The 16,184-nt window shown below is 43.4% G+C and overlaps 1 protein-coding gene across 3 annotated transcripts in view; it reads right to left on the bottom strand.

Moving 5' to 3' along the window:
- Positions 1 to 5,056: 5,056 nt before the first annotated feature.
- Positions 5,057 to 16,184, bottom strand: part of STK4 (serine/threonine kinase 4) — a 49,279-nt gene continuing 38,151 nt past the window's right edge. For 2 of the 3 annotated variants that reach the window (XM_026076783.1, XM_026076787.1), the window contains exon 11: positions 5,057 to 8,506. In XM_026076783.1, coding sequence (XP_025932568.1) covers positions 8,348 to 8,506 — 159 coding nt within the window. In that variant the 3' untranslated portion in view covers positions 5,057 to 8,347. The remainder of the gene's footprint in view (positions 8,507 to 16,184) is intronic. The other variant, XM_026076784.1, reaches the window with a different exon arrangement.

Genomic DNA, 16,184 nt, shown 5'->3' with positions numbered 1-16,184 from the left:
ATTGTGTATGAAAGACCAACCCTCAAAGAGGGAAGCAGCGCGAGAAGAGCCACCAGCAGATGCTGGTCTCGTGCACCTGGGGTTGAAAGCTGCCCATCACCTGCTCCATGAAAGACCTGGCACCTTCAGCTCTCACTAGCAGGCAGAGGCAGGACAGGCCCTTCCTTGCTCCCTAGAAGGGGAGATATTGCACATCACAGCTCTGGAGACCTGGGAAGAGCCAGTCCCTGGCAGCACACTGACCCAGTGAATGGAAGGAGGGATTTTCCAGCGTGGGAACCCTGGATCCTTTCCCTGCCTTGCCATCTTCAACGCTCACTCTGCCCTTGAGAAAGGCATTTAGCCCTACTGAACTCAGCTTCCAGTCTGTTAAATGGGAATCTCCCTGTGCCCTGTCTTGGGGCAGAACGGGTGCATTACAGGTTGCAAGGGGGTTGGGGAGGCAGAGGGATGGATGGAGAAAATATCTGAAATAGCTCAACAGTAGCTGCTAGCTTGAGCAGCAGAAGCCACATGGATGCATGTGCCCACCATGGAGGATGAGCAGCAGCAGTCCCAGCTGCAGCACAAGTGCAGCAGCAAGGAGGAGCAGGCTCACAGGGAGCACAGGGGCCACCAACCTGCCTGCTGATGGTGTTCCTGGGCATTGCCGTGGCTTAGGTCTCCCCACTCCACGCGGACAGCTCCATCGGCAGAGCTGGGAGACATCCCAGCCTCCACTGTGAAAGGCTCCAGAGTAAACAAACCAGATCCCTGCAGGCGGCAGCTTTGCAAGTGGACGCACAGTGGACCTGCAGCAAGGCCAGGAGGCACAGATGCTACAGGGACAGGACACCCAGGCAGTGCTCTCCTTCCCCAGAGGGATCCCACTAGCTAAGATCTGCTCAGTCCTCACAAGGCAAGAGACCAAAAAGCAGCTGGACCCCCAGATGCCCCCATTTATCCCTGCTGGCAGAGCTTCCCAGCTGCTTTCATTAGTTTTACACATTAAAGCCAGGAGGGCTGAGGCCCACCTGGCCAAATTCAGACTAGCTTGTGCAGGTCAGCAGCTGCTCAGACACTGCAGCTCTGTTCAAACCCCCTGTCCTGGCATGGAGAACACCTCCTTGGCTTCATGGCCCTAATCAGCTGCAGCTGCTTTCCTTGCTATGAAGGCAAACTCAGACCAGCTCCCAGCACCCAGCAAGCAATCAGCTGTGATGGGAGCTATCACCAGCTCAACCATGTTATCACAGCCTGCCTCTGGCTAACATGGCTTTTAAACTTGGTCAGAAATTTCAGTAGCCCTTTTTGTAAGTAGGCTTAGAAGAGCCCTAAGGAAAGCCTCATGTAGCACCAGGCTGCCTAAAGAAATAACCCTGCAGCTACAAGGTGCTTCTAGTCCTCCAGGAGCTGCAGTTAACCAGCCAGCCATGATGCAGAGCAGCACTTACAGCTAATCCAAGCAAGCCCCCCATCAGCTTTCTCTCTTAGGGGCTCCCCCTCTTATAGGAAGTGTCTCCCCAGCTCACCTTCCTGCTGCCAGCTACTTAAAGGGGGTGGTTGCTCTTCAGCAAGTAGGACTCTTTCTATGCTTCAGGGGGTCTAATTTGTGCTCTGATGTTGTTTGGGGTTTATCCTCTTTCCTGAAGGTGGTATGAAAGGCTGAGCTAATTCCTGGTAGTGTAAGTGCTCTCTGAGATGAGGGTTTTGGTCTTGAGGCTGCTTCTCTGCAGGGGATTCAGGTAGGGAGGGAAAGACTTACTGCTGCTTTCACTGTGTCATGCATTCCTTAGCTAAATGCAATAGAAGGGGGAAGATTAAAAATAGAGATTAATCCTTATTCCTTTGAGAGTTTGTTCATTAAAAAAATTCATTCTGTGCTAGTCTTCCTAAGCAAAAATCTGCCCTAACTTCAGGGTTAAAAGAAAGCTAATATGTCTTGAGAGAGCTTCTGTAGCTGCTCCAAACCACTGCTGGCTTTGAGAGGGGCTTGGTTTGTGAAGAACTCTAGGTGGAGGTTTGGGAAAACTGTGAAGGATGTTTTCTTTTTTTAGCCTTCTGCTCTCTGTCAAGACATTAGGATTTGTATTGCTATGATTAACTGCACTAGGAAAATCCTCCCACTACCATGCAGATATATCTAGCAGCACTGGAGCTCTGCAGAGGAGAAATCAGTGCAGGAAGGTCTGGGTGCCCAACACCAAAGAAGTGGGCGATCACATCCCACGCTTGYGTTCCCAAGACTCTTCTGTGCATGGATGGGTTGCCAGGACTGGTCTGACTTACTGTTTGTAAGGCAAGTAAGAAATACGTGTTCTTTTGCTAATCCCTAATCAGTTTTCCTGAGAGTGATTGTGTTTTCCTTTGGTATAGTGGGTAAATCAATTAAACACTTTATCAGGTTATTTCTACAAAAGCTGCTCTCCACACTCAAAAAATGATTGATGAAAGAGTGACTATTTTGCCTCCAGGGGATAATGATTAAGGAGTGACCTTATTAAGCTATTTCATGCAGCTGAGAATTAGACAACTTTACTTAAAGAGACAAAGTAAACTATATTACTTTTGTCTAAAACTTTTTTCCTTTGCTGGCTCTTGGATATTTGACTACTCTGAGTAGTGAAATCAGGTCTGTGCACTCAGTTGGTTATTGGAAAACTGAGAGATCTTAAAGGACTTGACCTGTAGGAATGAAGGACTCCTCATTGGCATTGGTTTTGGTATCTGTGCTATCTGTAGACTTTTGCAGGCCTGCTGATTTCACTGGAATTTAGGGAGACAAAAGTCAGAGCTGGCTGCTTGAGCGTGTAAATATTAAATTGGTGATGCTTGTAATTCCTGTATTTAAACTATGTATGGAGACCAATAAAGATACAGTGCCACAGTTCAAGAATTTTTACATTGTAAAAACACTTTTGTCCCTTCTCCTGGCATTAAGAAAGCCCTGGGGTCTGCATGTTTTCATGGGTTCACATTAGCCATTATCTGAACGATAGCCATTAACTTAGCTGTAAGAAACACTTAAGTTCAAGGTTTTCCTTCTAACAATTTGTAATAGCTAAAGGGACTGTCTTGAAGAGATGGAACTAAGTTAACCAAATGTGTCAACACAGGTCACAAAATACTTTTGGAAATGTCATTCACTTTATATGAAAAAATACAGATCAGGTGTGCAGGTAAGCATAGCACCAGTGATGCAAGGACAGCTGGGGACAGAAATTCACAACCAGACCGTGAATCCTGTGAGAGCAGCAGAGGGGAAAAGCTAGCCTGTGACTTTGTTCCCGGATCATCCCCTCTTACAGTCAGTGAGCAATGGCACAAGTCATTGAGAGCTTGTGAGCTTCTCGGCGGTGAGGAACGGCCATCCTGCAGCTCAGCCATCCGGTGGTTATGCAAAGGTGGGGTTAGGAGAGCGCTGCTCTGCTGCTGTGACCACCCTGAGCAGGACTCRGGGACTCTGGGCTCCCTTCAGTCCCAGTGCTGTATTGATTTTAATAGCAACAGCCTAGAGGGGAGCAGAACAGACTGTGCTTCATAGATGGACTTAAATTGCATTAAAGTTTTTAGACAATTTGGCTGCCTTCCTGGACTCTTAAATTAAAGGGCAATTAAGTCACTTTCAGTCTGGAAATAGCTGATGGGTGTTTCCTGGTTTGACTCTCTTAAATTTTGCCAGAGTGATTGATGCAAAGAAAAATTGTCAACTCTCAAGTCAGGGCTGTCAGCCAACACCCAAAGCATTTATCTAAGCGCCTGCTCAGGCTCTTTTGGCCTGCAGACAGGAGGAAATGGGACAAAATGAGGGTGTGAGAAAGTGGCTGGGCATAAAGGACATCTGCACAGCAATACTTGTGCCTCAGTACTGGCAGCTACTGTGGGAGGAGGACGAAGAAAGTACCGGTGCTAGGTCATCTTGGATAGGTGATTTTTTTTTTTTTTTTTTTCCCTCTCCACTTGAGTCAAAAAATCATGGTGGAAAAGCCTGGCTAAATGTTAGCCCCAAATCATGGCTACTTGTCAGCTGTTGACTTTTAGTTATTTATATGCAATTAGTATTTCTGCAGCATGTGCACTGCTCCTAGCATGAAGCAAGCACACATGAGCAGTTCACTGGTGACAATGCAGTGCTACTGCAGCAGCAGTACAGCTCTGCATGCCGGCATTTCACCATTTCCTGGTAATGTTGCGGAGAAAGGTACGTGCTCCGGGCTTTCCCGTTTACTAGAAACGCCCGTAGTCTCCCTCTCTGAATTCCACACTGTTCTTAGCATTTAAAAGCTCAGATCTTATTTTGTTTCTTCTAGGATTGCTAACCAAGGCTGACTCCTGAATGAATTCTGTCTCTGCTTTGGTTAGTCATGCCTTTGGGACAGATTTAGCAACTGCTCAGGGAAACCACGTAGAAGCCAACAGTTCACTGTTGGAAGGCAGCACCCACTCGCTGTCAGCTTTGTGTTCCTCTGAGCTAGGAAACTGAAAGTGCAGCAAGTCAGCCAGAATTAGTAGAGACAGACTCCAGCCTCACCTGTTGTGTGTGGGAAGGTGGATAAACTGATGAGTACCTAATCCCAAAACCGATTGCAGGCTCACAAATTTCCTGCAGTGTGAAGTTACAGAGCAGGGAGAGCAAGTATCTACAGCAAAGTTCACTGTCCCCACCTGCCAGAGCACCTCTTGGAGCAAGGGAGCCTCCTGCACTATCGCCGCTCCTAGGAAGAGCTGCCAACACTTGTCGCTGTGGGGAAAATATCCCAAACTTCCACCTCATGTTTCTGAATTGCCACAGAACTGGCAACATGCAGACATGCCCCTGACCTGAAACAGGAACTACGCACCTCTCCTTGAGGTGTAGGATTAGTAATGCTTTAAGGCTAAAGAATTTCCTGTTGAAAAACATTTTGAAACTTTTCTTCCCATTTTTACTGCTTGTGTTTATTAATGCTTGTATGTTCTTCCAGCATCTTGCATAACACTAGTTGATTATAAGGTCCCCCTGTTAAAAGTTGTCCTGATGAGCAATAATATGCCATACATAAATTTCATACATAAATATTAGTCATGACACTGATGCTTTCAGTAAGGACAGTTTATTTGCCCTTTTGAACAAATAAGGCAAGATATTTGAGAATTAATCTCCTGCAACAAACTCAGAGGAATGCAATAAAAGTTACTATTTCATACATATACAAACTAATGACCAACACTATTATATACAAACAGCCAGATCTTACAAAACAGCATTTCAAGTCAGCACTTTATGCCAGTGTTGCTAATTTCTTTGATACAAAAAAGTTAAAGCTACAAACTTCACATTATTAAGTCTCACATGACTGACATCATCAGTATCTCTGGGTTATAGAAGCAAAGATAATGGTTTGTCCAGAACACTTTCAGCAATGCAGATGGACTCAAGGAGCACATGAATGCAGCTTCATAATTAAACAAGCGTTCTGTTTAAAAACTTAGTCCAAAGAGCCTTGGTCTTAGCCTAGAGGACTCTGAGGAGTGAGCAGGTACTACGCTCCCAGATAGTCTACAAAGGGACCAAAAAAAGAATCATTTTCTCTCATTGAGATTGAAAGTCAGTGAAGGAGAAAAGATTCCTCTGCATCAGAGCTATGAGTGCAACAAATCTCATCAAGTCTCAACTATTGCAAGTCTTTAAGAAAGGTTCAAAGACAAATAAGCCATTGGACCAGTTTAACTTATTTTGGTTCATTTGCTATATTTTAAGACAATCATTTCAACAAAGCAGAGTATTTCAACAGTGCTTACATTCAGTTACAGCAGTCACAGGTTGCATATTCCAGAAATGTACACCACCCTGTGGTGTTTTACAAAACTTGGGTTTTCTAATGCCCTCTGATCACTRCAAAGTTACCTACACAGTGCAGAGGTAAAACTACTCCTGGCAGAATCTGCTTGATCCACATTATGTGCAAGCAGTGCACACAGTTTGCTATGTCACATCTGTGTACATCTATYACACTGGGGGTACAAAAACATGTTCACTCTAAAGGCTGAGACTCACCTGGCCTGGCATTAGCTGACTAGCCCCCTGCCAGCCACCACAAATCTCGCCATCAAACAGTGCTGCACTCCAGAGCACGGAAAGCTGGAGCAGGACCCAGCTTCGCCTCCAGCCAAAGCCAGGTTGGGTGAGATCCATCCAAGTGATTAATCCATGATCCCATACTTGAAAACTCCCTCCTAAGTTCTGCGAGTTTCTTTGATGCAAAGGACTTTCAGAAATATTGCTCATTATAAACAAATGTTTAGGGCCAAACATATTGCACAGATTCCAAACAAGTACTGTACGTGCCCTGCTGCTCATACAGCACTTCGCTAGACTTCACAGCGCACGTAGCTGCTGGACTCTCATAGCTAAGGGATTTTAGTCTACTAACAACAATGAGGGCTTTAATTACTTGGCTTGCATTGTGACAGCAAGTGCTTCTAAAACCCTCCCAATACTTGAGGCTATCAAACAGCTGATTATCCCAGGATGTATTCTTACCTCAGTACCCTAGATACACTGCTTGCTGCCTCCCTTTTCTCTTAGGGACAGCTGGTYTGCTGATCTATGAAACAGCTGTGTTAGCACTGCATATCAGAGACAAATTCATGCAATCAGATCCTCAGAGGGGGTAAAAATGGCTTGGTTCCTTTCACATCAGTGGAGTATACCTGTTAATAGTAGTCAAGAGCCTACAGAGGCATGAAATGATCCCTTTTCCTCTCTAGCACCATTTGATTCAGGAGACATGGCTATTTAGTTTAATTATCTGGCTGACATACCGAGGCCCATTTCAGAAAAACGACACGGAAACTGTTCCCTCGATCAGAGCAAAATGAAAATAAAGCGGTAGCAGTATTTGCTCTCGCCAAACATTTCATCATGCGCTAGGTACATCTAAAATTCCAGCTCGATGTTATGTAATGCTGCTGTTGCAGCCCATCGAGCTGAGGCATCACTTGGTCGCTCTGCCCTGTAACTCAGCTCACTTCTTTGCTTCTTCTGCTTTGCTCTCCATTCTGCCYGTGTGAGTTAACTGCACCAGCCTCACACCAGTTGTAAACTCATGGGCATTTTCATCATTTCAGCTGTATGGGGCAGAAAAGGCAGGGAGTTTTATAAAGAAAGAACACAGGGAGCATCCAGAGAAACTGGAAGAGGCTGAATTTCATTATGCTAGCAGGTGATGATGGGATGGCAGCTGACTTCTCATCCAGATCAACTCCACCTTCACTCCACCCCATAACGCACACCTTTGTTGACTTAAGAAATGTTTCTTTTCAGTTTAACTTTTCTGATGTGCTAAACCTTGTCGAAATGTGAAGGATTGTGAAATTAAGTTTTTATTCAAGCACCTAATGAAGTAAATTTGAAATGATGAAGCCTGCAAACTATTTCACTAACTGTGGAGATGTTTTTAAGTCCTCTCGCACACAGAGCAGAAGTACCTAATTCCTGAGAGAGTCACAGAACTTCCATCCCTTGTAACACTGTAATACTTCTTCCAGTACTCCACTGTCAGCAGGGTCTCAATGAAGGACATTTCCAAAGAGACAGATGGCAAGGACTCTGCTTTGTATTAGGTCAGACCACCAATTGGCTTTTGGTTTTAAGTAAATGTGAATTTTAAATTATAGAATATAATTTCTGATGGAAGCACAACATACTTTATCTGCTAGTATTAATTTATAAAGTACACACACACAAAAAAAGGACAAAACTGAGGTCTTGAAGAAACCATACTTGCTCAAAGCACATGGTATAAGGCATGGGGCTTATTACAGGCTTTAACCAAAAAACAAAAGATTTATGTTCCTTTCAAAAGGCTGGAACAGTTTGTACATGTTCTCACCTACTCTCTTCAGTGACCTAAAACTTATCAGTACCTTAACAGTAGAAAGACAGAGTTAACAGCTTGAAATTGAGTCTGTGCATTCTCAAAAAAACTAAAACAAAACCCACAAGAGATGAAGCCATTAAATATCACAATTCATATTAACTTAAAACAAAGAAAATGGACTACTAAAAGTTCTGTGGAAAAGAGAGTGAGCCAACTTTCATTAGTCTATTCCTAGCTGTTCCTCTGTTTTAAAAACAATCCACCTAAAAACAGTAACAAAACTCCTTCAAAACAATGTTTTAAATATTTGTCTAACATAAAATATACTGTCAGGATTTTCCACTCAATGGCATTCCTGAGTTCACAAAGGTGCTATGGAAAAATAAATGAGCAGAAGTATTGCCCTCTATTTTGCTAGCATATTTCAATAGAAATCAATCTGTTTAGTAGTCATAAAAGCAAGGAGCTGATTGTTTAAGGTTGGAAGAAGGTTCTACCGACGGCTCTCAAAAGTTCTGCTGCCGCCGTTTCTTGGCTTCAATGGCATCGAGGATTGGCTGCCGCTTTGACTGATACTTCTGGCGGATTTCTTCAATCTCCTGCTCCATCATGGGATCAAGTGCCGAGAGCCTCCTCTGAAGTTCATCTACACTCCACGTCTTTAGCTAGCAGGGAGATGAAAGAAGAATAGACACTGGCATCAGTACAGAAACCATCCACGGATCTGCAGGGATTTTGCTGTCCATTAGAGCAGAGGAAGCTGACAGTCACAACACATTTTCCAGTAGGAAAAGGTGGGTCAGTTCTGCTCCAGGCTGCTGGACTCTTCTGCTGATGAGACTCATGATTTTCAGGATACTGGACTGCTTTTACTCATTTTACAGATAAAGTTCATGCTCTGTTTAGTTAGAGTGAGTGTGTATAACAACCAGTGAGCGTTTCCCCCACTGAGTTGGTTTGTTTTTTCTAACACTTCATTTTGCAGGTTTAGAACGGAAATATTGTATTGCAATGGAACAGAAACAAAGTTCTCTCCCCCCTCCCCTTTTCTTACAACTAAACTTCCTTCTGCTTGACAAAAGGAGACAGAAGAAAACAGGAAGAGAAAATAACCACTGACAAAAGTTACATTTGGGGGGGGGGAAAAGAAGGCATTTATATGCAATCAGGCTGAACCTCAACCATGCTGAGGAATTCACAGACTTCTCTGCTAAGTTAGAATTCCCAAGAACACCCACAGCAGGACGCCCTGGGTCAGCCTCATACTGATATAATATGCAGGTACAATTTGTATTTCACTGTACACATGAAGATGTCGGGCTGGTCTGGACAAGCGTTCCTTCACTGAATTCCCTGTCTGCCTGCCCTCTGTTTAATTGGTTCTCCTGAGCTTGCCAGCTTGCTGAGGACTGGCACAGGAGAGCTTTACCCTGTTAATGAGATGTGCCAATTTTGGCTGGGCACAGTCTGGATTGTCCATAGCTATGTCCTTTACACAATATTATAACCCGTGGAACAGACAAGATTTTAGGATAATGCTAAAGAATATGGAAGCTATGAGTGCTTCAAATATTCACCTTAGCACCAGGTCCATTTCCTCTCCCTGACCAGGAGACTCCCACAAAACACACTAGTAACACTGTTTTACAAAACGGGAATGACTGTTTGTACCACCTGCTTTCAGTAACCACCTGCTGTGGAAAGAACGAACATGCAAAATAATTTTTTTTGTGTGTGTGTGTACAGAGGAGCATTAATTTTTAGAGCTTCAATAAACGTCCTAATTGAATGACTTATCTCTACTCCAGATAAACGCAAGCAACACTGCTGCCCTGATTTAATTGCTAATTAGTCAGCAATCACTGTTATTCCTTGAGTCATTTTCCAGCCAAAACACATACAGTGAAACGCTTGTTTCCTATTACAAGGGAATAATTCAATAATCGGCTGTCTAATGGCAACTGTATGGTTTGTATCAGTCCTTGAAACATTCAAAAATATTACAGAAAATGCTGATCCTTCTTCCTGAGGTGGCAGAGAGATCAGCTGCCAAACCACAAAGTCATCTGTTGGTTGACTCAGCACAAGGTCTTTCAAAATTCTTTAGCATACTCTGCAAAATAAGATATTTCCTAGTCACAGCTATGGCATCATCAATCTACTCCAATAATCTAGGCATAAGCGAAACAAAGCCTTTTTAGCAAGGGTATACATCTTTCTGCCTCTCCAATCAGCCAACTGTTCATTAGAAAGACAAAGCACTTCCTCTGCAAAAATATATATTATTTATATACATTAATGCAACTTTATCGGACAGCAGTTTAAGCAGATGCATGGTACTCGTTGCCTTTTCACACTAATTTATTATGGAACAGGTAATTATTCAACATTCCACTTCCTCAGAGTCAAGAGAACAGAGCAGTCAAAAATGCAAAAAAAAGAGGAAAATATTAATTTAAGTACTGAGCAATTATATTAAATGGCTATATCAGATCAAATCTTCAAATGGCTGTCAGCTCCCCACAAAACACACAGCGTTAGAACACTAAAAAAGAGCTTTAGAATGGATCTAAAATATCCCACTTATGGCTTAAGCCAACTATTAGAAGTCAGAAATTGTCTCGGGGCTGCAAACTTCCACAGATGCCTTTTGAGCACTGCCTGCCATGCTGCTCAGCTTGGTGCTGCTCACGGTCAGAAACAAACTGCCAGAGTCAGGGGATCGGAGGGTAGACCAGATTTAAAATGAAGGTTTCTACAGAACCGGAGAAACGTGGTGAATTTCAGGCCCTCTCAAGTCTTTTGACGTAACAGGCCCAGGACATGGGCAAAGACCCTCCTTCCTAAACTGCTCTTTTCTGACACAAGATAATAATCGTCAATGTTTTAGGCAGGTCATCAGGACTGGCACCACCCCTAGGAACCAAGAAGACGCAGAGCTCTCACAGTTTTAAGCTCTTTTGACCGGTTTGCCAAGCAGGAGCACAAACCACTTGGTGACGGCCAGCAACCCAGGCCTGGCCCTCCCAGCAAGAGTGCTTGGTGCAACCCAAGGAAGGAGATGTGGGATTGCCATGACAAGAAAGCACTGCAAGGGCGGGCTAGAAGATGCATTAGTGAAGCAGCAGAAGACCTGCCCTCTTAGAGTTCTTAAAAACACTAGTGTCATGGGACATTCTGCATGAATACTGATGATGCATGAAAAGCCTTTATGCTAGCTGTAAGCAACAGCTTGCCGAAGGATGCATAGTTTTGACAATTCTTGGAATTCTGCATTTCTCAGGAAAGATGGCTAACAGTATGGAAATGCTTATAGTACAGCTAAGTCTGGAGTGGGCAAAAGCATACAGGTAAACAGTAATAAGAACAAACATGGAAGTGGGTTACCTGGACACGTGTGATGCAGAACAAAATAGCTACTTAAGGAGACTCCTGGTGGGTTAAACGAAAAGGGGATGGTGGCAGAAGGAAGAGAGGGAAGCTGATACAATGCAACAATTTAAGAGCACAGGAACACATCCTACACATAACACTGTGTGTCGATAAGGATGATCTAATGACAAGTTTTCATCTGGAATAATGTCAGCGTGATTGTGAATGCTACACTGTTCCTACAGAGGCAGAGAAGCCAAAGGGCAACACCAGTAAAAGGTTCAGAACGTGACTGCTCACCACAAATGAGCCGACACGAGACTGACAGGAGCCCAAGTGCTGCTGAGTGAGAACGAAGTGCCCGCAGAGAGGCACGGGAAAGGGAAAGCAGGGATTTCGAGCCCTCCGTTCTCACCGTGCCTCAGCCCCGAGGCAATACCAACCCTGGAGGCATGGGTTGTGCTGCTACTCAGTTTGTCCTTCCGCCTGACACACACTGCTTTGAAGGAAAAACAAAAATAAAAAACTCTGCTTTAAAACCTAACAGCCTCCATTCCATTTTGCTGGGTGGCACTTCACTATAAGCTAATACCACAGATGGATTTTCTCCTACAAATGAGGTTTTTAAACTCGAGCAGATCTGTCTCTGCAGTGTTAGACTCCTGAGATACTGACATTATTCTCTTAGAGAAATGCCAGAAGCAAAATAAGAAAAGAAGGACAAGGACAGAGCATCTCATGACAGACAGATACTGAGGGTAAAGTCTTGGAGCTGGAAAGCTGCAATTAGAGCTCGTTTTAGCCGTGGGGCTAAGTCCCATCTCCTTCCTCACTTCTCAACAATTCTTCTGTTGAAAGAAATCTAAGAGTCCTTATACAAAGTTATCACCTATTTTTGCCCGTCCACAGTGACCAAACAGCTTTTACAACCTTTCAAAGGAAAGGGTCTCATTTCAAATGTAAAGACTGACAGAAAATACTTGTTCTAAGATTGGTCAAATAGATGTATCAACAGGGAAAGGTGGCAGAGCAGTGAAAGTGTAGAAGCAAGGTTACATGTGCAGAAAACAAATTTTTAACTATTTGATTAACAGGTACTTTCCCCCCCCAAGATACTGAGAAAGTTTTTAACCCCCTGCGATAATGCCCAACTGCAGATGAACTGGTCAGAGGTGSAACTGTTCACCTGAAAGCCTCTCACTCATGTCTGTGTGTGCCTCTGTTCCTCAGGCCACAGACATCACCATTAGCAAGAACTTGCTTTACTATACTGTATACTATAATTATGTCCTTCAGAAGGACATAAYCTACAGCCTTTCCATGCAGACACAGTAATGATGGACAAATCAGGAACAGATCATTTGATATAAGATTTCTTCCACTGAGGAGAAGACTCTCAGGCTATCCATTGCACCCTTTTCCAAGCATCTTGGACAGACTTGCGGGTAACTACCTTGCTGTACAACGTCTGCCTCAGCAAACTGCTTCTCTGAGTTACCGTCCCCTCAAATCAGCATTTTAAAAATAGGGAAGAAGCCATTTGCATTTGTTACAGTCAGGTAAAGTGTCACTGCAACATGATATTCTACTGAATGTAAATGAAACTAAGCAGCTAAAAGAGAATAAATAAAGGCACTCAGCAGACATGTTAGACACAGCCACAGATTAGATATCCAAGGGCACCAATCTGCAATTTATACCTATGCAATTCTGTCTTCAGCTAAAACCAGTCTAATAATTGCTGCAATATTTCTAACAGACTATGCCAGATTTATATTTCACACAGAGTTTACTGTAAAACACAAAGCCTAGAGAATTAGCTTAGCCCCTTCCCAGTGACCAAGGAAAAACAGTGAAAATGGTTTGAGCCCGAAACGGGATCCGTAACCACGGGCCACACAGCAGCAGAGCACCCRTGCCCTGTTTTCCTACAGCAGGATCCATAGCTTGATCTAGATGGGAAGTTTCTTTCTGTCTCCCAAGGGATGCAGGAAGGCGGCTCTCACTTACATGAGAAAGGAGAGAGAGCCGCTGCTGACACCATTCATCCCATATCCGTTAGAGACCTGGCTTATTGCATACAGCCCCTCAACAGTCCTTCAACGGCACAAGGCCACCACTGATTTGCACCAGTCTGAACCAGTGACATAAACGCAGGATGCTCTGTGTCCTTCAGTAATACCTGAGTTACTTCAGCTATAGCTCTTATTTGTTCCTCTTCAAAATACATTGCTAACAGAATCCTTTTGCTACATGGATTATAAGCATCATATAGGAATGAGCCGTTTCCCAGCAGCTTGCACACATTTCTCCCCAACAAATGGTTCCTACAGAGCAGTAACTCACTCCAGCTTTTCAGCTGAGGTCAGGCCAGCTGCATGAGGGTCACAAAATACTTCTTAGGGCAGGTGAAAAATACATTCTTCCTACAACATTTTTTTACTTGCTGACACTGAACCTGATCCCTAGATTTAGGGCAAAGCCTTTCCTTTGCATCTTTGCCATGTTTCGTGCAAGCTGGGCTTTGTTTTTAAACATTCTCTTAAAAGTCATGAAGTTTGTGTTGTACATGAAACCCTCCATCACCAGGGAGACAACGCAGCTCTTCTGTCATTCTGATTCAAATTGGCAGAGAGATCCTGATTCCTGGAACAAAATCAATATCTATAGGACAAAGTGGAGATAGGGTTATTTTCCTCCTAGCTGCAGTATTGGAACCGTTTTGTAAGATGAAGATTCTTTCAGTTCTCAGTACTACAGCAAATTGATTCAGAAAAACAATCACAAAACAAACTTTAAGTTAAAGCATAAGACTTTTAAGACAGAACTTTTTTTTTTTGTTTTTAATCAGTTTTCTTAAACAGTATGTGAACAGTTTGGGCCAGTTCCACCTATGTAACTCACCTTATTTTTTGTTAAAGCCAGAAGCATTTCTAAAAGAACAGTCATTGATTCCTAAAAAATTAGGAAGATCTTTTCTGTCCTTCCTTAGCCCTTGAGTGCTATCTTAATTTCTGGGAGACTGACTGCTCACACAGACACACGCTCACACAGAGCATCTTCTGAATATCCTCCTGGCTTTACCACCAATAGCCTGTGACTTTTTAGAAAGGAAACACCCAGCTGCAGTAATCAGTCTGCCTTTTGCCCTAATATTACAGATGGCGTTTACTGGTCAACATACTTCATGTCAAACTTTGAAGCTTTAAATAGCCTTTAGAAAAACTGGCTTTAGCAATTAGCACTTCATAAGGGGCAGTGGGAGTCTGAAGTCTAAAATGCAGAAGTAATAAAATTGCAGCTTCCCACACTACACAGGGAAATAAATTGTTAATGGAAAAGATATGAGCTAGATGGAAACCAAAGAGAAAACAAATTCATCGTCTGTTTTACAGAATCACAGAATGGTTGAGGTTGGAAGGGACCTCTGGAGATCATCTAGTCCAACCCCCCTGCTCAAGCAGGGTCACCTACAGCACATTGCACAGGATTGCATCCAGGCASRTTTTGAATATCTCCAGAGAAGGAGACTCCACMACCTCTCTGGGCAACCTGTTCCAGTGCTCTGTCACCCTCACAGTGAAAAAGTTTTTCCGCATGTTCAGATGGAATTGTCTGTGTTTCAGTTTGTGCCCGTTGCCTCGCGTCCTGTCACTGGGCACCACTGAAAAGAGTCTGGTCCCATCCTCTCGACACCCTCCCTTCAGATACTTGTACAYGTTGATAAGATCTCCTCTCAGCCTTCTCTTCTCTAGGCTAAAAGGCTAGACTTTTTATTGCTATCTTCTTTTTCTGCCTATTTTCACTTTGAAATTTAACAATTCTTGACTGCCCAGTCACTGGTCAAAGCACTCCAGAGAAACCTGAAACATCRTGGATCAAATTAGCAGGGAGCACAACTCATTATTTGTTTGCGTGTATTTTGTCAGGAGAAATGTAGACGTGGTTTGAGAAGGGTTTTTATCCAACCAAAGTTATCCAAGCTATGCCAAATATTAAATGCCAAAAAGGAATTTGCTGCTAGAGATAATGAAAAATATTACCACAAAATAACAGACCTCAGAATTAAAACAAACTTTCAGATTAAAATAGGTTTTATAGAAACAGACACAGAAAAAAAACACAGCACATGCACATGCACACACATAAGGAACATGGAATTAGCTCCTCTGACGAGAACACAGAGCATCTAATGATTTTGTTTGCTCCTGCTTTTGGGTGCCATAATAGTTATATATAAGCAAGGTTCCAATTTTCAGAGGAGCTGGAAATCAAGACCAAGTAATCAAAAACTGGACACCCTGAAAATTAGACCAGAGGCAAACAAGAACAATGGCCACGCTGACAACATCAAGCCGCTTAAGAACTGCTTGTACTAGACTACAGCGAAATTATCGAGCAGGAAGCCTGGGAAGGAAAAGGGAGCAAGGAAGAACAGAAGACACGTAACATGACTGCATGGGATAGGAGACAGCACACATTTCTTAGCTCACCTGAGAAGAGAAACATCTAACCTAGTGCTCTGAATCATAACTCTGGGGGTCTCTACCTTACCAGCTGCAGAGAGAAGTCAGGCTCCTAACAAGCATACTTGAAATCGCAGCTCCAATTAGATACCTGAAGTACTCAGCCAGACTCACTCCCACACTGTCCCTCGTGACAAAAAACACACACTACATGCAAAGCATGCTGCAGATGGACACGGAAATCCATTCATCGAGACTGACACTTTGATATGTACGTTACTTAGGTTTTATATCAAGTTTGAGGTCTTCAAAAACAGGCTATTTTGGAGGGGGAAAAGAAACAAACGAAAAACAAACCAAACAAAAAAACCCCCCAAACCACACACCCCAACCAACCAACCAAGATTATAATTGTATGGAAGAACATCTGAGCCCCTCACATGAGGCTATTGATCATAAAGGTATCGCATTCAACAGCAGTAGTGGCCACATGCCAGAGATCAGT

This window comes from Apteryx rowi, unplaced genomic scaffold (assembly GCF_003343035.1).
Source record: "Apteryx rowi isolate R43461 unplaced genomic scaffold, aptRow1 scaffold_44, whole genome shotgun sequence".
NCBI classification, from domain to species: Eukaryota; Metazoa; Chordata; class Aves; order Apterygiformes; family Apterygidae; genus Apteryx; species Apteryx rowi.
The sequence above is the reverse complement of the archived record's forward strand: the minus strand, read 5'-3'. Positions and strand labels throughout refer to the sequence as shown.